The sequence below is a fragment of the Acanthopagrus latus genome, chromosome 15 (genome assembly GCF_904848185.1).
Source record: "Acanthopagrus latus isolate v.2019 chromosome 15, fAcaLat1.1, whole genome shotgun sequence".
Lineage (NCBI taxonomy): Eukaryota > Metazoa > Chordata > Actinopteri > Spariformes > Sparidae > Acanthopagrus > Acanthopagrus latus.
In genome coordinates this window covers 14,700,190-14,719,305 of record NC_051053.1, presented here as the reverse complement: position 1 = coordinate 14,719,305, position 19,116 = coordinate 14,700,190, and the positions used below count along the sequence as shown (strand labels likewise).

The window sequence follows — 19,116 nt, the reverse complement described above, 5'->3', positions numbered from 1 at the left end:
TTATATAAGGATTTTGACACATTTTCAGGAAAATCTTACAGTTTGTTTTCCATAAAAAACAAGCTTAAATCATGAGCTGAGATTGGTCAGAAATCTGAGGAGTGGAATTAGACTTCACTGCAGTAAACATCGTCACATTACACTCAATGAATCCTGTCACTGTATAATCCATCATACATCTGTGCTGATCTACCTGTCTGCAATCATTCCGCTCGACTTCCGTCTTACAGTCGGAGCCTTTCAAGACCAACTCAGGGACACAGCAGAGAAAACGTCCACACCGGTGTGATCAAAGCAAATCCCTGAAGTGAAAAATTCCTTGAACCTTTTTTGACTGGCAGGGAAAAAAAGAAAAAGGGAAATGTGTGCAGGCTTTTTATGGCAAACCAGCAAAACCCCTGTCTTTGTAATGCTGAGTGGCAGCTCCCTCAGAGGAGAACAGGGTTTTTAATCAGAATAAATGCAAGAAGACACTCAGACCTGTTGCGCGGCTACGGCATTAACATGGACAGAGAATCGACTGAGACATTCCAGCCATGTAGAGGAGATCCTCTTTACTGCAGCTGCATACAGACTGAAAGGATAACAAGCTGGCCGAAGCGTGGCAATAATGGATCAAACAAGGAGGCTTCAGATGAGTTTAAGGTTTGTACAGACATGAATTAAAGCAGAAGAAACAGAGTTGCCTGTCCTCTCTTTTACCAGCTACTGGCTACTGCTGATGAGCCACACTTACATTTGTTCCAACTGAACTGCCATCTTGGCAAGTAAAAAAAAAGACCTCATTTACACCTTGTAAGACAACCTGGATCTAAATATACTATTCCAAATAATAACCAATCTGATGGTATTCGCTGTTATCTGTATTCTGTCTGCACTGATTAGATCCTATTATGGATGAGCACCGCGCAAGCCAGGTGAAAAGGTGACAACAGAGACGAACAAAAGACACAAAGTGCTAAATGTGTTTTTTTTTTCTTCTTCTTCATTGAAAGAATTACCGTTAACCACCATTTTGGCCTTTTTGTTTTGGAGAGAATTACCTTTTCTCAGATGTGACTTGATGGGACCACGGTCATTACAAAAGCTGATCCATTCTCTAATCCATTCTTTCGCTTGGCTGGAATGTCCAGATAAGGATGTGTGATTATCCCTTGGTGACTAAAATAAAAGAAACCTGTGCTCAGAACCACTTTGGACCACCTCAGGCTCTGACATACACTGCCACACATCATGGCGGTGACTCAGATAAAGACCTGGAGTGTCCCATTATTTAAACTGATTATGCAGCCCACAGAGTTAATGGATGGATGCTACTTCCTGCAGATGCCTCATCCACGTTCTTCCCAGGGTGTGCAATGGGACCGACTTCAAGGAATGGCAGTGGCAGGGTCAAATTGTCGATTATATCCCACAACTGCATTTTGATGTTATCTTACCTATTAGGCCCTGTGTCACCCAACATCTATCAAGTTCATCTTCCAAGGGCAGCCACAACTCAGACAGGATCAAGTCTTTATCTGTCTATCTATCTAAAGTCCTTTCTTTAGTAGTTTATGTTAATGTAGCAACACATTTGCCCCATTTTGTGTAGGGGTTGTGTTTCTTATTCTTTGGTCAACAACTACATTCAGTTTGAAACAAGCTAACAGCTCTGTGAGGCAACACTTATTTTTTTTAAAAAACATGCTCAGAATGACAATGTTCACGTGTCATTGTCTCCCAGATACAATACTACATTCACCATCTTAGTTCAGTGTGTTAGCGTGCTATAATTTTTTGCTAAATTCTAAAAACCTGTAAAGTTAAGGCTGGTGGGAATGTGAGTTTTGTGGGTATGTGTTTATGTGTTGTTTCCATTTTGAAGTGATGGATCTCGATGAAAATGAAGAACATGTTTCTGTGTGTTCCAGAAATGCTGTCGTGTTTTCTATGATGTTGACTGTTTTTTGTGAAATGCTGTTGTGGCCACCTTACATTAGCCAGCGGCATGTTATTTAAAAAAAAATAAATAAATAAATACAAGCATTGTTTACATGTAAATCACAAATGGTGGCAGCATCACAATACATTTCTTGAGTCGTGTGTGTGTGTAGCAAATATGGTGTTTGTTAAGATTTGTGAAACTTGTTAATATTAATTAAGGAAGAAATGTTTTCACAAAGCAAACGGCAGCCGGCATGCTGCACATTTAGTGAAACTAACTACTTCCATTGCTTTTGTTTAGTACAGTGCAGCACCATCAGCGCCTTTAGGATAAACTCCCAAAATGTGTGCAGATTTACCAACATTTTAACCTATAATAGCATCTTGCCACTATGACAGCAGGCTTTTCAACCCACCGTGGAGTGTGAACACTTCAAACAGATATTAGCACTGCCTTCAGACTTGGCTGAATAACACACTTAGTTTAAAACGTACCCTCACCTCAAGAAAAGTAAACAAATCATTAAGTGAAATGTCACAACAATAAAAGTGAACACCAGCATTAGAAGAAAAGCTTGATGCTGTCGCTGCACAGCCGAGCGCTCGTGTTTTCTACACCTGCACGCCTTCTATCGTTCACATGAGCTTCTCGCTGCATTTTCCGCAAAGATTTTACTGCTGGCCCAGCTCCATGCTCATTTGGAGTTTGTCACCACACATTGTGAGAATGCACATGTTGGCAATATTCAACATGGTCCAATTTTCCAAATCCTATTTACAAATCCGAATGAATCTTGTAATCTGTAATTTTCTGTCCTTATCGCCACGACTAGGTGGGAGCTTCTCTTGGAAAGCGAGACAAGGTTTTATGAGAGAAATCTGGAGCGGACGGCCTGTAAATATGAGATATGTTGAGATTCTTTAAATCCTGTAGTCTGATCCCGGCTTAAGAACCAACTCCTTATCCAGCTCTGCTCTGCTCCAAGATGTCTTCATGTAATATAGTGGTCTATTTTTAAAACTGCCCAATTTTTCTTGGACTGTGCTGTCACATCGCTATCCAATGTTTTTGAGGTTTTTTTTTGTTGGCTCCAGGGATGATAATCGCTCCCATTTGATGATGTGTGACCAGGAGTTGGAGACATAATATGTTATTACCGGAGACCTGTAGTGATGACATTGGTTCCCGTGGTTATGACATTTCTTTCTGCAGTGATAATGCTTACACCCACAGTGATAACTGTTCTACTCGCGGTGAGGATGTTGCCAGCCATGATGATGACGCTGCTACATTACATTCCTATGACAATGACTGAGATGATGACGATTACACATTCAGCATTGTGTCTGTCCTCTGTGCAGTGACAGATATCTACTGACTGACAGACACTATGAATTTCTTTTTGATATGACTATGACTTCCACAGTATTATGTTCATTAAATTGAGGGGATTTAAATGATTTGATGGCTTTTGAAAACAGCATTTTTTTTTCTTCTCTCGATATTCTCTTAGTATCTTAACCTGACTTGCGCCTTAAAAACCTTGGCAGGTGGTTGGGTGAACCATTTGTCCATCACGTTCTAACAAACTGTTCAAACTGTTAGAGAAGCCAGTCGGGAGAAGAATGTGAAACAGCTGCTGGTCTTAAGTCTTCTTTTGGTGAAATATACTCTCGATTTCTGAAATAAATGATGCTATAGCAGTTACGCTAACCTCTCGAGTAGCCTGGAGCTGAACAGTTGGTTCTCTTACTGTTCACTTTTCATCTAGCCCCATCATCAGGTTCCATTTTTAATACGCCTGACACTTTATTTATTTGATCAACTTCCTGCAAAACTAATTACATTCCCATCAGTCTCAACATTGTGTTTGGTGCTAATTAGTGAATATTAGCTGGCCAGCATGCTAAACTAAGATGGTGGTCCTCATTACTATTCCTTAAAGTCATCTATGTGCATGCTAACATAAGAATTTAGCTCAAAGCTGTTCTGATGCAAAGCCTCTGGGCAAAGCATCGCTGCAGGCTGTCAGTCAGTCTTGTTATAATGCTCATCTAATTAGTGTTAGCTTGCTGTGTTTAGCCCTCATCAAATCACAACTTTAGAGCAGTGAGTGCTTGGGAATGGACATGCTGACGTGGACATTAATCCCTGTTTATTTAAGTGACAATAACAAGCTTAATTCTGACAGAATAAACCAAAGTGTTTTGATAATCACTGACACTGTGCTGCTTCATCTTATAATTAGTTTTTAAAAGGGGCAATAAGTACAAATTGAAGTTTAAAAACAATCAAAAATGAACTAAAACTATGAACAGCAAGTGAAGAAATAGCAGATTTGACATCATGATATTTATGCACTGTACTGCAGAAATACCTACAAAAGTTAACATGCTAACCTGTCCACAGCTCTTGTGCCAGCACTCTGAACCGCGAGCTACATGACTAACTGTGCTATCTAGCTAATAGCAGCCATGGTCCACAGTGTTTAGCAGTTACTCTGGTGATACTCTGATAATATGTTGTCCCCATTTGTCTCCCATTTGACAGGTGGCCAATTATTACATATTGCACCTTTATCAATTGTTATGATGAGACCCCCCAACACACTGATCACAGCTGAAGCCTGAGAATATTCCATTCACAGTGTTGCACAATGCACATTCATTGACACCTTAAACAAACCCTTTACAGACTTTATAAAAAGGTGTTAATGATCTTAAGACTCATGCTGTGCCTGACACACACATTTGCTTTATATGTCTAACCTTTATACTCCAATCCACCCTTGCGCTACTTTCTTCAGCCCTTTATGTAGCTAAATAAGGGTTAAAAGCAAAAGAGAGCACAAGCCAATACGGAGAGCAAAACAAACCACATGCATTCTAATAAAGAAGACCATCTCCAAACAGGAGGAAGCCAAGAGGAAAGGGGAAAAAAAAAAAACCTGAAATCAATTTCTGCTCCTGAAAATAGAACACCCAGTGTAGCAATTACCAGTGTAATGTTCCTGGAATACTCCACTTCCGGAACAATAATAAACAGTGACGACACTTCAACTTGTAATTCACTTAGTGTGCCTAATGAAATGCTACATACTGTTTGTACCCATGTAAGACAAAAGAAAAAAATAAATTCTCCCTCTAAATTCAGCCCTCTTCAGTTATAATTCATTGGATGTTACAAGGAAAGAGAACAGACATGGGTGCATGTCTTATTGTATTGCCGTTGGTTGCTTAAAATGTGGGCAGATAACAGGAATTTGTTAAATGAGGTCTATTTCCGTTAATAACGGAAACAGAAATCATAATAAAGCAGCGCAAAATTGCCGTGTGCTTTAAATTGTTATGAAATCATGTTTGTTCTTTTAAAATCACAGGAAAAGAGGCAGCTGGTTAGGAACATTATTATTATCTATTCCTATGTATATTACTGGATGATGGCACCAGAATCCCACTTACTGCCACTTTTATAGAGACGGTCTATTTTAATTCATAATGGACAGTAAAGGACTGCATTAAACAAATGTTATGAACTGTATTAGACTGCATCGTGCATCAAATTGTATCAAATTGTATTGTTTCCAATCGTGCCCTGAATCATATCGAAGCCCATGCATCTAAATGCAAAACCATGCACACCCCTACTATCGGTGTTTAGGCTGTATAGGAATGTGAGTATGTGGGTCAGTGTTAGGGTAGGCCATTTGTGTACATATATGTGAGTTTGCGTGAGGTGAAGTGCATTTCCTTTAGAGTCCTATCTTTTTCACACCATGAAGCCCTTCTTCATATTGCCAATAGAAAGATACTTTCACTATTCAACCAAATACTAAAACAACGTGCATTCATTGAAAGCTAACAGCCGCACCGAGCACTGACAAAAGTGAATCAGCGCCTGACCTTGAAAAAGAAAAACCATCACAATGTCTCCCTGCTCTTTCAAGCAGCAACACCAGGTCTATTCATCTACCTCTGTTAATTAAAATTCATAAGAACAGACGTGCCACCAAGGTCGAGAGGAAACGTTTGCAAATGTGAGTGGTAAGTGAACAACCTCCCCCCCCCCACACCATATCCACTCCACCCGTCGCCCCATTTAGAAACGGCAAATTTCCCAGTTCTCCCAGCCTGCCGCTGGGATGTTTAGAGGACAGAGACCCCACCCTCCTCGGCTCGCTTGTCTATCACAGCATACGCTCAGGTATGCGCGTGTCATACAGTGACGCCCTGAGGGTCCCTGTGCCACCATCCGCTAAATTAAACCTCCTTCCCCCCTTCCTCTGCTCGCCGAGCGGGGCCTCCTTCCAGGCGGCACCGCAAACACAGCCTGTGTGAGCACCAGGCAGCCGGCCGGGGGAGGCGTTCGGAAACCGCCGCTCCCCAAAGCCCAGTGCAATTGCCCTGTTATTGTCCACTCATCCACTGCTCAGAGGGTGGAGGAGGGTGGGGGGTCGAAAAAGAGCTGTGAGCACTCTACATCCAAGATATCGTAATTTGACAGTGAGCTTTGTATTAAATTCAGCTGTTACCCCGGTGGACAGACGCAGAGCGGAGGTAGTCTTGGAGCCGAGAGGACTGTCCTCACTTTGTGATCACATTAAATTAGATGTGATATCCTTGTCACGGGGAAAAAAAAAAAATTGGAGAGCAATCTGTAGAATGATGTTCATTTAGTTATAGGTTTTTAAAAATGTAAAAAAGGAATCTCCTGTGAACCTTCGCAATGCTGTTTGGGCATAAATTTGTGCACCAAAGCTCAGACAGATTGGCCCATTTATACACATAAAAGAACGGCCCCGCAGGAATCTGAGACCAAAGAGATGCGTTTGAACTTAGCTTGTTTTCATGTGCGGAGTGTTTATGAGATTACAGCATCCGCATCATTTTTCTGATGGCTTTTATTTTTGTTGGAAAAATAAAAACATTTTTCACACAAACAGAAACTTACAAAATCTTACATTAGGAGTGGGTTTGCACAATAACTTTCATCACAATATTCATTCATGTTTTGAGGTTAGTTGAACAATAATGAATAAAATATTATACATTCAAATGCATTTGGCATTAAATCTGTTTGGTCCGGGCCAAAATTTATCTTCGCTTTTGCTTAAAAATAAGAGCTTCCATTAAATTTCATACTGCCTTTAAATTTAGGAGAAACTCCAACGATGTATTTTCACTTGCAATAAGCGCAGTCTATTTTAATGTCTGCAGTACAGTAGCAGGAGAGCGAGCACCGTCTGAAACATGTTCTACAGTGACGGTATAACGATATCATAGGTCATGATGGACACATGTTAGATCAAGCAATAAGAACAGTTTTAGCCCATGATTTGTTTCTGATTTGAACATTTGATATGATGTTACTTTTTAATTGTCTACTGGCTTCAATTCAGTTTTGTTTTAATTTATGTATGTTTATATTTCAGATATACATTTTTTTTGTTAATTTGTGGTTGATGTTCCATGTTTACTGTTACTGTAGATAGTAAGTGTCCTCTCTTAAAGAATGGGCAGGTCTTTGTATCTGATTGGCTCTTCCTGCCCTGAGTATTCATCTTTATCAGTCAGAGCTGCTCTTAACCTTTGTAGGCTTTGTTGTAAGATGACATGTAGGTGTAAGTCATCTGATACATTACTGTTACTGCTCAGTATCACAGGCGTTGGTCTCCGATTCATGAGTTTGGAATAACCAGTTAAATTTATGGGTTTTTTTCCTTAAATAATCACTATTTTATCATATAATAAAATGTTGATGTCCCCACAGTCGTGACATGACAGGGTAGAAGTTCGAGAGATCTGAGATTATTATTGAGATCATTATAGAACCACGACGGTGCCTCTGCAGTGCTGTTAGTGGTTTGACTGTATTAGTTTAAACTGTCTGGTCTGGTCAATTCCAGCTTTTTACTGGCACTTCACATTGAAACGGGAACCCATTCTCTTTTAAATCTACATATAGACAAACATTTTTTTTTTTGCTTCCTTTTTTTTCAGAAGCTCTTCATACAAAGTAACACTGTTTTGTAAAGAGGAGTTGTGCAACATAAAAGCATTTGAAATGTAGAATAATCCCCTCAGCCTTCTGACTTTATCTAGCCGAGCTTTTGTGGCAGTCGATTCTAAACTTAACAGCAGTGTTTATGCTGCTAATGTCTGAAGGTGCAAAATGTAGTGTTGATACAAAAATTAAAAGTCAGAAAGGTACTAATTACAATACTAATATGTTGATAATACAACCAATACTTTATTAATTATGAATAAACAAGCAGTCCTCAGAGGAACATATGGTCCCTAGATCTGTGTGAAGCTAGAAAGGTGGCTCCTTAGAATGATTGTGCAAATTTAATCAAAGTAATTCAATACAAAACTTTGTTGCAGTTTTGTAGAGCAGCTTTAAGTGCAATAAAACAATGTAGAGAAAAAAGGAAAATCAACAATTACATTTTTATTTAAGTCTACAGTAGATTGTATCACTCCAAGGTGTCAAAAGTCCAACATTAAGAGTTTCTTATTGCCTATAACTTGTATTAAACTGGGGAAATGCTGTCGTTTGGATAACACTAAGTTACTTGAACAGCACATCAGAGTGCGGTGTAGCGCTGGAGGGGTGTCAGGTATAGAGAGAATATGAATGGTGCTCTTATATCAGCAACTGTGCTTCAGGGCCGAAGCCAGGACATCTATGCTCACAGCCTTTTGACCAGAAGCTCATTAATCACACTCCTACAGATGACATAGAGTAATTACCCTCTGAGAAAGACACATACTGATACACACACACACACACACACAAGCATGCGCGCACTCACGCACACACACACACACACACACATTCACAGTATAGAGCACACACGCACGGGGTGTGTGGAAGTGCGCATAAATAGGCAGAACAAATGACAAGGAACTGCATTTACATGAACACATTTTTACCAGGTGTACATCGGTTTGGGATCAACTGAGCCGCACCGCACCAGTGAGCATTCACATACACACACACGCACGCACACAACCACATAGAGAGAGTTTCAAGGGTAGATCCTGCCACACATAGAGGGGAGTGTTTTTTTTTTCGAGGCGTTGGGCAGGGTCATGGATCCCTCCTGCCCGGGGAGGGAGTCAGTCTGTCTAGGCATGATGAAATCCTCCACCTGTCCTCATTCATCAAGCCCACTACACATATTAATTATCACAAACCTTCAGACTTACAGCAAAGGGCACACACACACACACACACACACACACACACACACACACACACACACACACACACACACACACAGACAGACAGGCAGATACATAGAGAGACCCACCTATCCCCCGGCCGACACCTCTCCCTCAGACCTGCACTTCAGTTAAAATTCAACTGCGGTGGGCGGTACCGATGCTGGTTGTAAGCGCCCGTGGCACTACAAGTCAGCAGAGTATTTTCAGAGGACGCCTGGATGTCAGTTATTGCTAGCAGGGTGTCCCAACCCAAACCTGACACATGGAGGTGCAGTCATATCGATCACATCAGGGTGCAAAAGATGTCCTGCCTGCAATTTGGTGTTTAGGACATTTCGTTTCGCGGCGACCAATTACAGCTGAACCCATCGGACTGAGTGGCAAATTCCCACAGCAGGAACCTTTCCAGGAAAACCATGATCTGAATTTGGATCCTGAGCCACAAAAAGTCTCCTCAGAGTTGGTGCGTTCTGATGACCCAGAAACTACGAAGGTGAAGGTCATTTTCCGCTCGAGAGATTTTGATGCATCTCAGTAGGAAAATAAAAGCACAGATGTGAATAATAAGATGAATGATGGCTGAAATATATTCAGCTGCCTCAGTTCCAGACTCCTGGTATTGTGCGTGATGGGGTATTATGTGATGAACACATAATGAATTATCACCTGAACTTGCGGCTCACACAGCTTCATTCCCAGTCTCAGCAGGCAGCTGTTTTGAGTGAAAAATATCCAGAAGCCCTCTGTACACAACCTGCTCAGCACCAAGCAGCAGACAGGTGCAGTTCAGGAGTAGCTGGTGAACATTATGGGAGCAATTAGCAGCCAAATGATCAAACAATTCACGCAGGAGTTGGTAGAGACAAAAAAAAAAAGAGATTCAAAATAGTGAAAACTGGACTTACATTCATCAGTTACCCAGAAACACGACTGCAGGGGTTGGGCCGCTGGTGGGCCGGTGCCATCAGAATTTTCCCGGTGGATTTTGGTGCCCCACTCTGCTCCTGCTACCCAGCTAGCTCCGACCCGTCCCAGGCTAAAGGCCCTGTGCTAGTGGAGGAAACACCAACACTTCTCTGGTGTTCCAGACTCCCAGTCCAGACAGCTAGATGCAGGGCTAACTGAGCTAACTAGCTAAGTGTTGTTACAGTTGGCAGCAGTTAGCCATAACTAACATTTGTGTGCACAAGCATACAACTCAGTAGAGTAACACCACACCAAGGTAACGTGATGTGAACCAGAGAAGACAACAGCTAAACCTTGTAATCGGCAGACTTGAATTATGATCAAAAACTAGCAACATGTTTGCTTACATAACCAAACATCAAGCTAGTGCAAAAACACAATACATACAAAGCAGGTTATATCACTTAGTAGTCAACAAGTCCAGTTGTGCGTCTGTCCTGCAGACTTTCATTTAGCAAAGCTGCCACCAACAACCAAAAGCCAGTCTGAAACTCTTGTGTCTTGCCTCTTACTTGGCCACTGTCTATTTTTCTCTCCTTAGCGTCCTCCATCAGCGCCCTCTTTAGCCTATTAGAAGTCACTGTGACATTACAGTGATCTTGAAGGTGTTGTTTTAATGTAAAAATAATTACAATGTGTTGTTTTAAAAGGTGATAATGAGTCACAATCTGAGCTCTACTTTTTCAGATTTACTCATTAAATGTTTAGACTATAAAATTAGGAGGACATCCTAAAATTGGTTGCTTTTTCTGAACAACATTCCAGAGCCCCGAAACCTCTCAGAAGCCGGAACCAAAGAAGGTTTGGCACTTTTCCTAAATAAATTACCTCAAATTCAAAAATAATGGACATAATAAACAAACATGCACAACACGCTTGATTAGTGCTCCTTCAGACGCTGGTAATTTGGTGTTTTCAATCTCTGTCCACTTCTGTATGTGACAACTGAATAACAGTTAAGCACAAAAAACAATGCTACGACTGTTGTTGTCATTGTGTGTGAAAACTAGCCCCTCTGACAAATGGCCTCATCTTAATGGCTCTTCCGATAAAGTGAAAACGCAAAATGGACCTTCAGCTGGTGATTTACTTCCTTCTTGGGGCTCCTTTTTCTCCTTGGACTGCCTGGTAAAACAGGGGGCTACAGTTTTGGTAATCTGTCATCCTGCCGGTTTGGAGGATTTAGCAGCAGGCAGAAATCAGAAGGGAAAATTGTGGAAGCGAAACAGACGTAGCTTAGCATGTCAATACAGCTGTGTTTCCCTTCAAGGAGCCCATATTCCAGTGCAGGCTATGGTCTGTTCATTTTGTTATGCGAGGCTTTATGAGCACAAGGAACTCCAGCTGTCAACACCCACCTCCTGATACCCATAAAGCCTTGTGTTGTGGGGTCATTCCCCGTAATTGGTTTGGATAATGCTCCCACTATGGACCACAACCTGCACTTTCAGCCATTTCACTGCTGTTCCCTCGGTGTCACCTGTGTTCAAATTACATCATTTTCACCTAAATGACGGTAAATGTTTCAAACTGGAAACATGTTTGCTGTGCATGAGTCATTGTGTCTCTGTGTGACGGCTGACAAGTCCCCTCCCACGACAATTCGAGGATCCCCCCTGAGCCTCTTCTTAATTGGGAGGAGATCATTAGCTCGAGTATAACCCTCTAATCTTTTTTAAAGTATTTTATAATAAGACGGAGATCGGCTTGTATCCGTCGAGAGCCTCTCTGAAGCCCACAAGATTAAAGTCCTCTAAATGACCGCCTTTGGTCCTTAGTTGGGCTGTCTCCCATTTAATCAGACATCGGTCCTCATCACTCCACTGTTCCTCTGGCACAAGTCACATGAGCAGCAGCAAATCCCTCCAAAACACCGGCCAATTAGGAGGGACGCGAAAAAGATGAAAGCGCCATTATCGCGCCGTCCTCAGCCATACGTTGAACCAATTAACGCCGATGAGTGCGGGCAAAAAGGGGGGATGCTCCTCCTCTTCTGCCCACAGCGAACATCGAGAGCGAACAGAGCGAACAGTCAGCGTCGTGTGCAGGCACTGACAGGACTGACGCCGGGACAGTTAATTGATCTTCATTACGTTAATTACGGCTGTGATGTGGAGCAGAGAGTGAGAAACGGGTCGCGCTGTTGTGCGACTCATGTCTGAGTGAACCCCGTTAAGCTTTCTGCTGACCTTGAAACTAGCCTGGGAAGTGATGCCGCTGCTTAAGTGAGCAAGTGTGCACGCATAAACAGTTTGGCCTCTTGCTGCACTTTTAAATCTCCAACGGGCAGATAGTAGTCTGTTGTAAATCTCCTGTTATAGTCTCATTTCCTCAACCTTCTCACTTTAAAGAATCGACTTTTTTCCTCAAAGTGCTTGACGCACCTTCTTACCTCATCAAACTCCAGCAAACACACGCAAAGGTTTTCTATGAGAATGCCCGTGTGTGTGTGTGTGTGTGTGTGTGTGTGTGTGTGTGTGACTTTGTGTGTGATTTCCCCCTGTCCACTCCAGTGCACGGATGGCTGCACTGTCAGCAAGCCTGGTTCTGCCCTTGCATTTGAATAAACACCATCTGAGTTGGCTGGTTGTGTATAATATCTGTCAGGAAGCTGCCACCCAGTGATCCCGCTGACTCTGACCTCTGTCCCCGGGGAGCAGCTGATGGGACATCGCGGTGACAGGGTGTCTCCCCTGTCGATCCGTGCGCTGATACGCCGTACACCCTTGTCCCGCTCTGCTCTGCTCAAACACTCTGCCTTATGCATTGGAAATGAGCTGGGGCTCCTTTACAGGATGCAATGAATAGTCGCAAGGATAGGATAAACACGAGCTTCGGAGATGCCTGTCACAAAGATGGATGGTTGCCTGGAATTTTCGTTGTCGTCTTGTCAGTACTATAAACTTTTCCCTGCTGAATAATTGAGTCCTTCAGCTGAAGAGTCCTGTCAATCTTCTTTAAGTTTACACTCACGCACTTGTGCTTGCAGGAGTGTATCTCACTGTCTGAAAGCTGTAAATCAGAGAGTCGTGCAGATAAAAGAAAGCTGAGGTTGTGCAATTTCAGCTGACGTGCAGCTTACAAATGACTGGGATTTATACAAACACTGCAAGTGGCTTCATTGATCAACATGTTTCAAACAAACTTGTGTTTGTCAGGTTTCCGTTAGCAAAATCCAATTTTTGTTACACAGTGTTGAAACTCCTCCACTTGTTGCCCTCAGCATGGAAAATTTGGAAAAAAAAACTAAAAACACATTTCCACCTGTTACCCCTGCCTCCATGCTCATCACGCCTGCTGTCAAACTGATTGTCACATGGGGAAAATGGCTTCTCTGCATGGCTGAAGATATTGATTAATCATTAAGTCTAAAAAAAAAAAAATGCCAGGAAACTGAAAAACTTACACAGGATTTGTGTGAGCATGCAAAGTGATGTCTTCCAAATGCTTACTCTATCCAACCAACAATCCAAAATGATCCAAGACATTTGAAATATATAATGATGAAAAGGGAAATGCTTTGTAGTCATTGGAGGAGCAGGAACGAGTTGTTGCTTAAGAAACCAATTGAAGATTTAATTTGTAAGATATGGCAAGAACACAAAAGGCAGTTCCAAATACCTAGGGACAGTTCACTCTACTCTGTTTGTAGCAATCTGCTGTTAGCTAATTAGCTTGGTTAGCTGTGTAGCTAGTGTCCTAATTAGCTAACTCAAATTTGCCTGGATTGCAACCTCAGATCACAGAGAAGTCAATGCAGGCAACAGGGCTTAGCTCAGCTGGGCTCAGTTGCCTCCAAGCACACAGTCTTCGAATCCGTCGGATGCCAGTTTAAGGGAGTACAGAGGCGATTTACAGCTCGAAACAGGACTATGACTCAAGTGACATGAAAACAAGGCAGCCAGGGACAGTAGAAGCATGAATTGGCAGAGGAGCAAGGGAGGGCGAGTACCAACAGCACACAAAATCAGCTGTATAGGAAGAACATTTTCACATCTTACTCCATAAATTGAGGATTTATTTCAACCAAACCAGACTCGAGTATACGAAGATGAACCGAGACTGTTTGGTAAGTTTTATTTTATTAATGTCGAGTTTGAATGAAATGTGTCTTATGATGACTTAACATGGAAGTCGAGGTCGTCTTAGTTCAGTAAAAGAGAGAAGCTCGAATTCAGATAGTGCAGGGTTGTATATTGCAAGTATTAAGTAATATAGATGCAATAATATATCCTTCCCGCTATATAATCTACATGCTAGACTAAGTAGACAACTCAGCATGTTCATCATTCATCTGAAACTACAAGGGCTATCAGACTATTGCCTCTTGTGGTTTAAAATGGCATAACAAGACAGAACAAACAAGGGCTAGCTGGTTAGCATGTTAACTTCAGTAGATGTCTCTACAGCACAATACATAGACATTGTTGACGTAATATCAACCTTCGTTTCCACACACTGCTGAAAGTATTAGTTTAAATGAAGTCTAAATTCTGGCTATATAAAAAACATTGCACCTTTTAATGATTAACTGATTATCAAAATGATTAGAAATGAGCACTTTTAGTGCAGAAGCTTAATAGTGGCCTCACTGATCAACACATTTCACACAAACTTGCCTTCCTGTCTGTTCTTGACTTTCAGCTAGATATATTAATTAGAAATATTCACATTCATTACCTGAAAATCACACTCCCTGACATGTTGCTCCCTGCGTGGAAAATGTAAAAATCGCTGCCACCTGTCACCGCTGCCTGCGAACTTGTCACACCTGTTGTCAAAGCTGATTGTCACATGTTGAAAATGACTTCTCTGCACGGCTAAAAATGTCTCCTGTGTCACAACTGGTGGTTTGACTTTGCCATAGAGTGTCAGTGACGACAGCCTGTTTCTACATAGTATCATTCCCTCCTCTGCATGACACTTTGAACTCCTAGATGGAAACACATGTCCCCACCATTTCATCCACCTGAAGCCGATTAAAGTCATGATTGCAACAAAGGAAAGTTGCTCCTTCATAAAATCTGATTAACTCTTGCTATGTGAGCAGACAAAGAGTAAATGTCTCAACAGATTTCCTCTCCATTCCTGTTTGCCTTTTGCCACTCTGTAAGGTACGATTCTGTTTATTTAATTTGGGAGTGTGTAAATGAACCCTGAACTCCCCAATGTAATTATATTTACATTAACACGTCTGTGCTTTCGTATATTTAAAAATGAGGTTCCGTTTTATCCGCGCTACTTGTTCTAGTGTACTCATGTGTACAGTGCGAGGCATTTGTTTGTGAGTGCGTGTGATGGAACGCTGCGCTGCATCCGAGCCGCAACCCTGCCCACTTCCCACTGAGCGCTGTGCTATAATTAAAAATGTTGTTCTCGCTTCAGTATCACCTTTCTGCTTGCTCAGAGTGGAAACACATATTGCACCAAATAATTTCAGATCTGTCAACATTTTCTCATGCTGTGGTATTCCAACACGTCTGCCCTGATCTTTCCAAAAAAAAAAAAAAAAACCCTTTGCGGACCTAAGCTTTGAAAGTAATTCACTCCCCGGATTCATACGCACACACTCGGAGGGAGATGACACAGCAAATCCCACCTGACAGTATATAATCAGTGAGAAACACTTAAGGTGGTCTTTGCACTCGCTGCTGATAGAACTAGTTTTGAGGTTTCCACTGGCTGTAACTGTGCAAACATTTTGCTCTTGTGCTCCCTCAGAACATTCGGTTTAAATAAGGTTGGCGTTGTGTCCATTGGCTGTTCAGCTATTCATCATACCCGTAGGTGGGTTTGATATGGAACTGTGGCTGAATTTAAAATAGCAACAACAAAATGCAGATAAGCTTGGACCTTAAAAGGGATAGTTCACCCCAAAATCAAAAACTGCATATGTTAAAGGGATAGTTTGAGTTTTCTGAAGTGGGGTCATATAAAGTACAGATCCATAGTCGGTATGTTCCCTACCATAACTGCCAATCAGCGCAGCCTCAGTTTGGAGAAGCAGAGAGCCGCTCCAGCCCAGACGCTCAGCTTTGTACAGCAGTGAGCGCAGTCCAGATGCAAAGTGAAATTTAACCACCTAAATCAAGGCTCACCTAAAAAAGTGTACGTTGTATAGAGAAAATTCACACCGCTTTACATCGCTGTCAGACCGCCCTTTCCTTTGGCACTACATGTGATCAAACCGTAGAACCTCCGTATCCCTACGCATTGTTTTGATGTGACTTGCAGAGACTGGGAGATTTTAGCCGTAAATATGTCTGCCCCCACTTTAATATACTGGAACTAGATAGCACTTGGCTTTGGTGCTCCAAGAGCCAAACATATCTATATTAGATCATCCAGCCGACCACTTTAAGATATCCTAAGACAGATTTCTGTATACAAAAACATGTTAAAAAAATCTGCCTGTCTCATTACGGGTGAATAAATGAACCATTTGGCAATTCAATTATGTTCTGGTATAAACGTGTTAAGTTATACAACCCAAATGCAAATTTGGTTAGCTGGTATCATTTTACAACCATAAATTTGTAGTAATAACTTTGTTTTAATAAGCTATAGAAAATTGGTCAATGTATACACATTACGTTTATTATCTGATAAGCTGTGTATGTATATTTGCATTGCATTGAATCTTAAGATCTTTTTGCATGTCTGATATACACTGATGAGAAATCAGTCCTGTTGCTGAGTACCTTGGTTTTGTCGTACAGGGCGTGGTTGTCCAAAAGCATATTCCGCTCCAGTCGCGCGAACCTCCTCAGGTCTCTCTCAAACTGCTGCAGAAGAAAAGAATCAATTGTCTGAAACCAAATATCTGTTTTACTTGTCTGTTTTTATGGCATTGAAAGGAAATAGGGATACATGGATGCCCTTATGCTTCCTGAAGAACTTCATGAGGAAGAAGGGATTCTATGTCAGACCTTACTGTTCATATAATATAATACACTTGCATTTGACTCTGTATTAATTTTAATGTCCTTCAAGTTGTCTTAGTTGTCTGAAAAGAATGTCTCCTGAGAACTAGATTTAAGAAATTAATTCAACAACTTTTTGGCAAAATAAAGACTTCCTGGACCTTGACCTTGATGTTGTTCTTGAGTCCAAGCAATATTTCATCACACGGTGTCAGCACACACAGAAATGATTCATCGTGAAGTACAGTAACTACCACATTTTCCTTTTTTTTACCCATGGATTCGACCTGCAGCTACTCCTCACTGTCACACACTCTGTATAATACTTCATACCCTGGAGCCAGACCAGCCCAGGAGAGCAAAGGCGTAGCGATCCATAGGTGGCGCCACCAGGTCCACGCGCACCGCCCTCCAGTCCTTGACGTCCCCCTCGGCCAGGTGGAGACCTCCTTCCACTTGGCTGCCCTCCAGCCGCATGATCAGGAAGCACTTTGCAAAGTGGTCCATGGCCTCAAACCTGTGGCTGGGAAGCTTTGACATATCGAAGGTGGAGGCCTGGTAGTCACAGTACAGCAGAATGCGCTGGTGGAGAGAGAAAAGTGCAGGATTTTAGCATGGATATGGGTAGAACTTAACAATCTGTGTTTACTGGGTTTTATAGACCTTTTCGCTGTGCACCAGTCTATAAAATATTCTCTATAACCATTAATTAACATCATTTTTATAACACAAATAGCTTTAACGGTATCATAAAATTAAAGTCGTGCAAGTGAAATTATCTGCATGGGTCTTGGCAAGAGACTTTAAGGAGGACAGCCATCCGTCTCTCTCAAGTGAGCACCCAGGAGCCCTCTCAGCAGAAAGCCGGTCACCTTTCATCTGCAGCCCAGACTTCAGAGCGGCCAGAAAGAGCCCTATCTGAGGATCAGAGCCTCCACACTGGCCCACAGAAGGGTTAAAAGTACTGGAGTATAATCTGTCAGCAAGGTGTTCAGACCTAAATACTTCCAATAACTGTTCATCTCCAAAGCGAGGATGCCATGTTTGAAGTAATGTGGTCAGAGGCACTGAGGAGACCTGAGTCATGCCTCCTCAGCTTTACACTCATTAAAATGAGTAGATATCAAAAGCCCGCATGATTATGTGGCAAGAACCATTTCATATTTTTAAATTTGAACTTATACTTTATTCAGTTACCGGAATATGACTCAAGATGAAACTAAAATCAAAAAGCATATTTACTGCAAATTGTTTCACCGCCTGGCTTTTTGGGTTGGTGGACCATCAGATTCACTTTTCACAAAACAATCAAAAAAACTTCTCAATTATCATAGATAAACTGCATAAATTGTGATAGCATTTTCATCCTACTGGAAGAATGGGCTGAATATTGACGGTCTGGCTCCCACTGTCTGACCCAGAATTGTGTCTTAGTACACTAAAGTCACTATATTTGTTATTTGACAGGTAGGATGAGATCACAGCCGCTGAAAACTGGGCCCTTATTTGAAACTTTGTTCAAACGCTGGGGTCATTGGAAGCCAAATGGTGTTATTTAAAACAGCAGCTGTATCACAGATTAGCTCTGTTTCAGAATCCTTCAAAAAAAGATTTAAAAACTCAACACAGACAGATTCAGCATGATTATTAGAAAATGTTATTGCCTACAATGAGCACTGCAACTTGCAAAAAAACTGATTCTTTATAATCTTGGAGATAAATAGCAAACATTCAGTACATGCCTGGAGGGACTGACAGTGGTTGAGTCGAGGTTATGTTTTTTTAAACAACACTGGTTATTTACACATCTCGTGAGAGAGAGAATAATAAGCAAGAGTGAAATGAGGGGGGATGATGTGTAAGTGGATCTTATCTGTGGAACATTTGTGGTTTTTTTGAATGGCTCTTAGTAAATAGTCTGCACAGTCTTGTTCCCTCGGTCATATATACCGATAGCCAGTATGTAACGTAAGCTTCTAGATTGACAGAAGTAATTCAACAACTGTTCTGTGCAGACATTCATGGTCCCCAGAGAATGGACTCTAATGATTCTGGTGATCTCTAGACTTTT

The 19,116-nt window shown here is 41.6% G+C and overlaps 1 protein-coding gene across 1 annotated transcript in view; it reads right to left on the bottom strand.

The window, feature by feature from the left end:
• Positions 1-19,116, bottom strand: part of dntt (deoxynucleotidyltransferase, terminal) — an 85,939-nt gene that overhangs the window by 16,580 nt on the left and 50,243 nt on the right. The window contains exons 9-10 of the mRNA XM_037122760.1: positions 17,379-17,627; positions 16,824-16,907 (exon numbers count right to left, since the gene is read on the bottom strand). Coding sequence (XP_036978655.1) covers positions 16,824-16,907; positions 17,379-17,627 — 333 coding nt within the window. The remainder of the gene's footprint in view (positions 1-16,823; positions 16,908-17,378; positions 17,628-19,116) is intronic.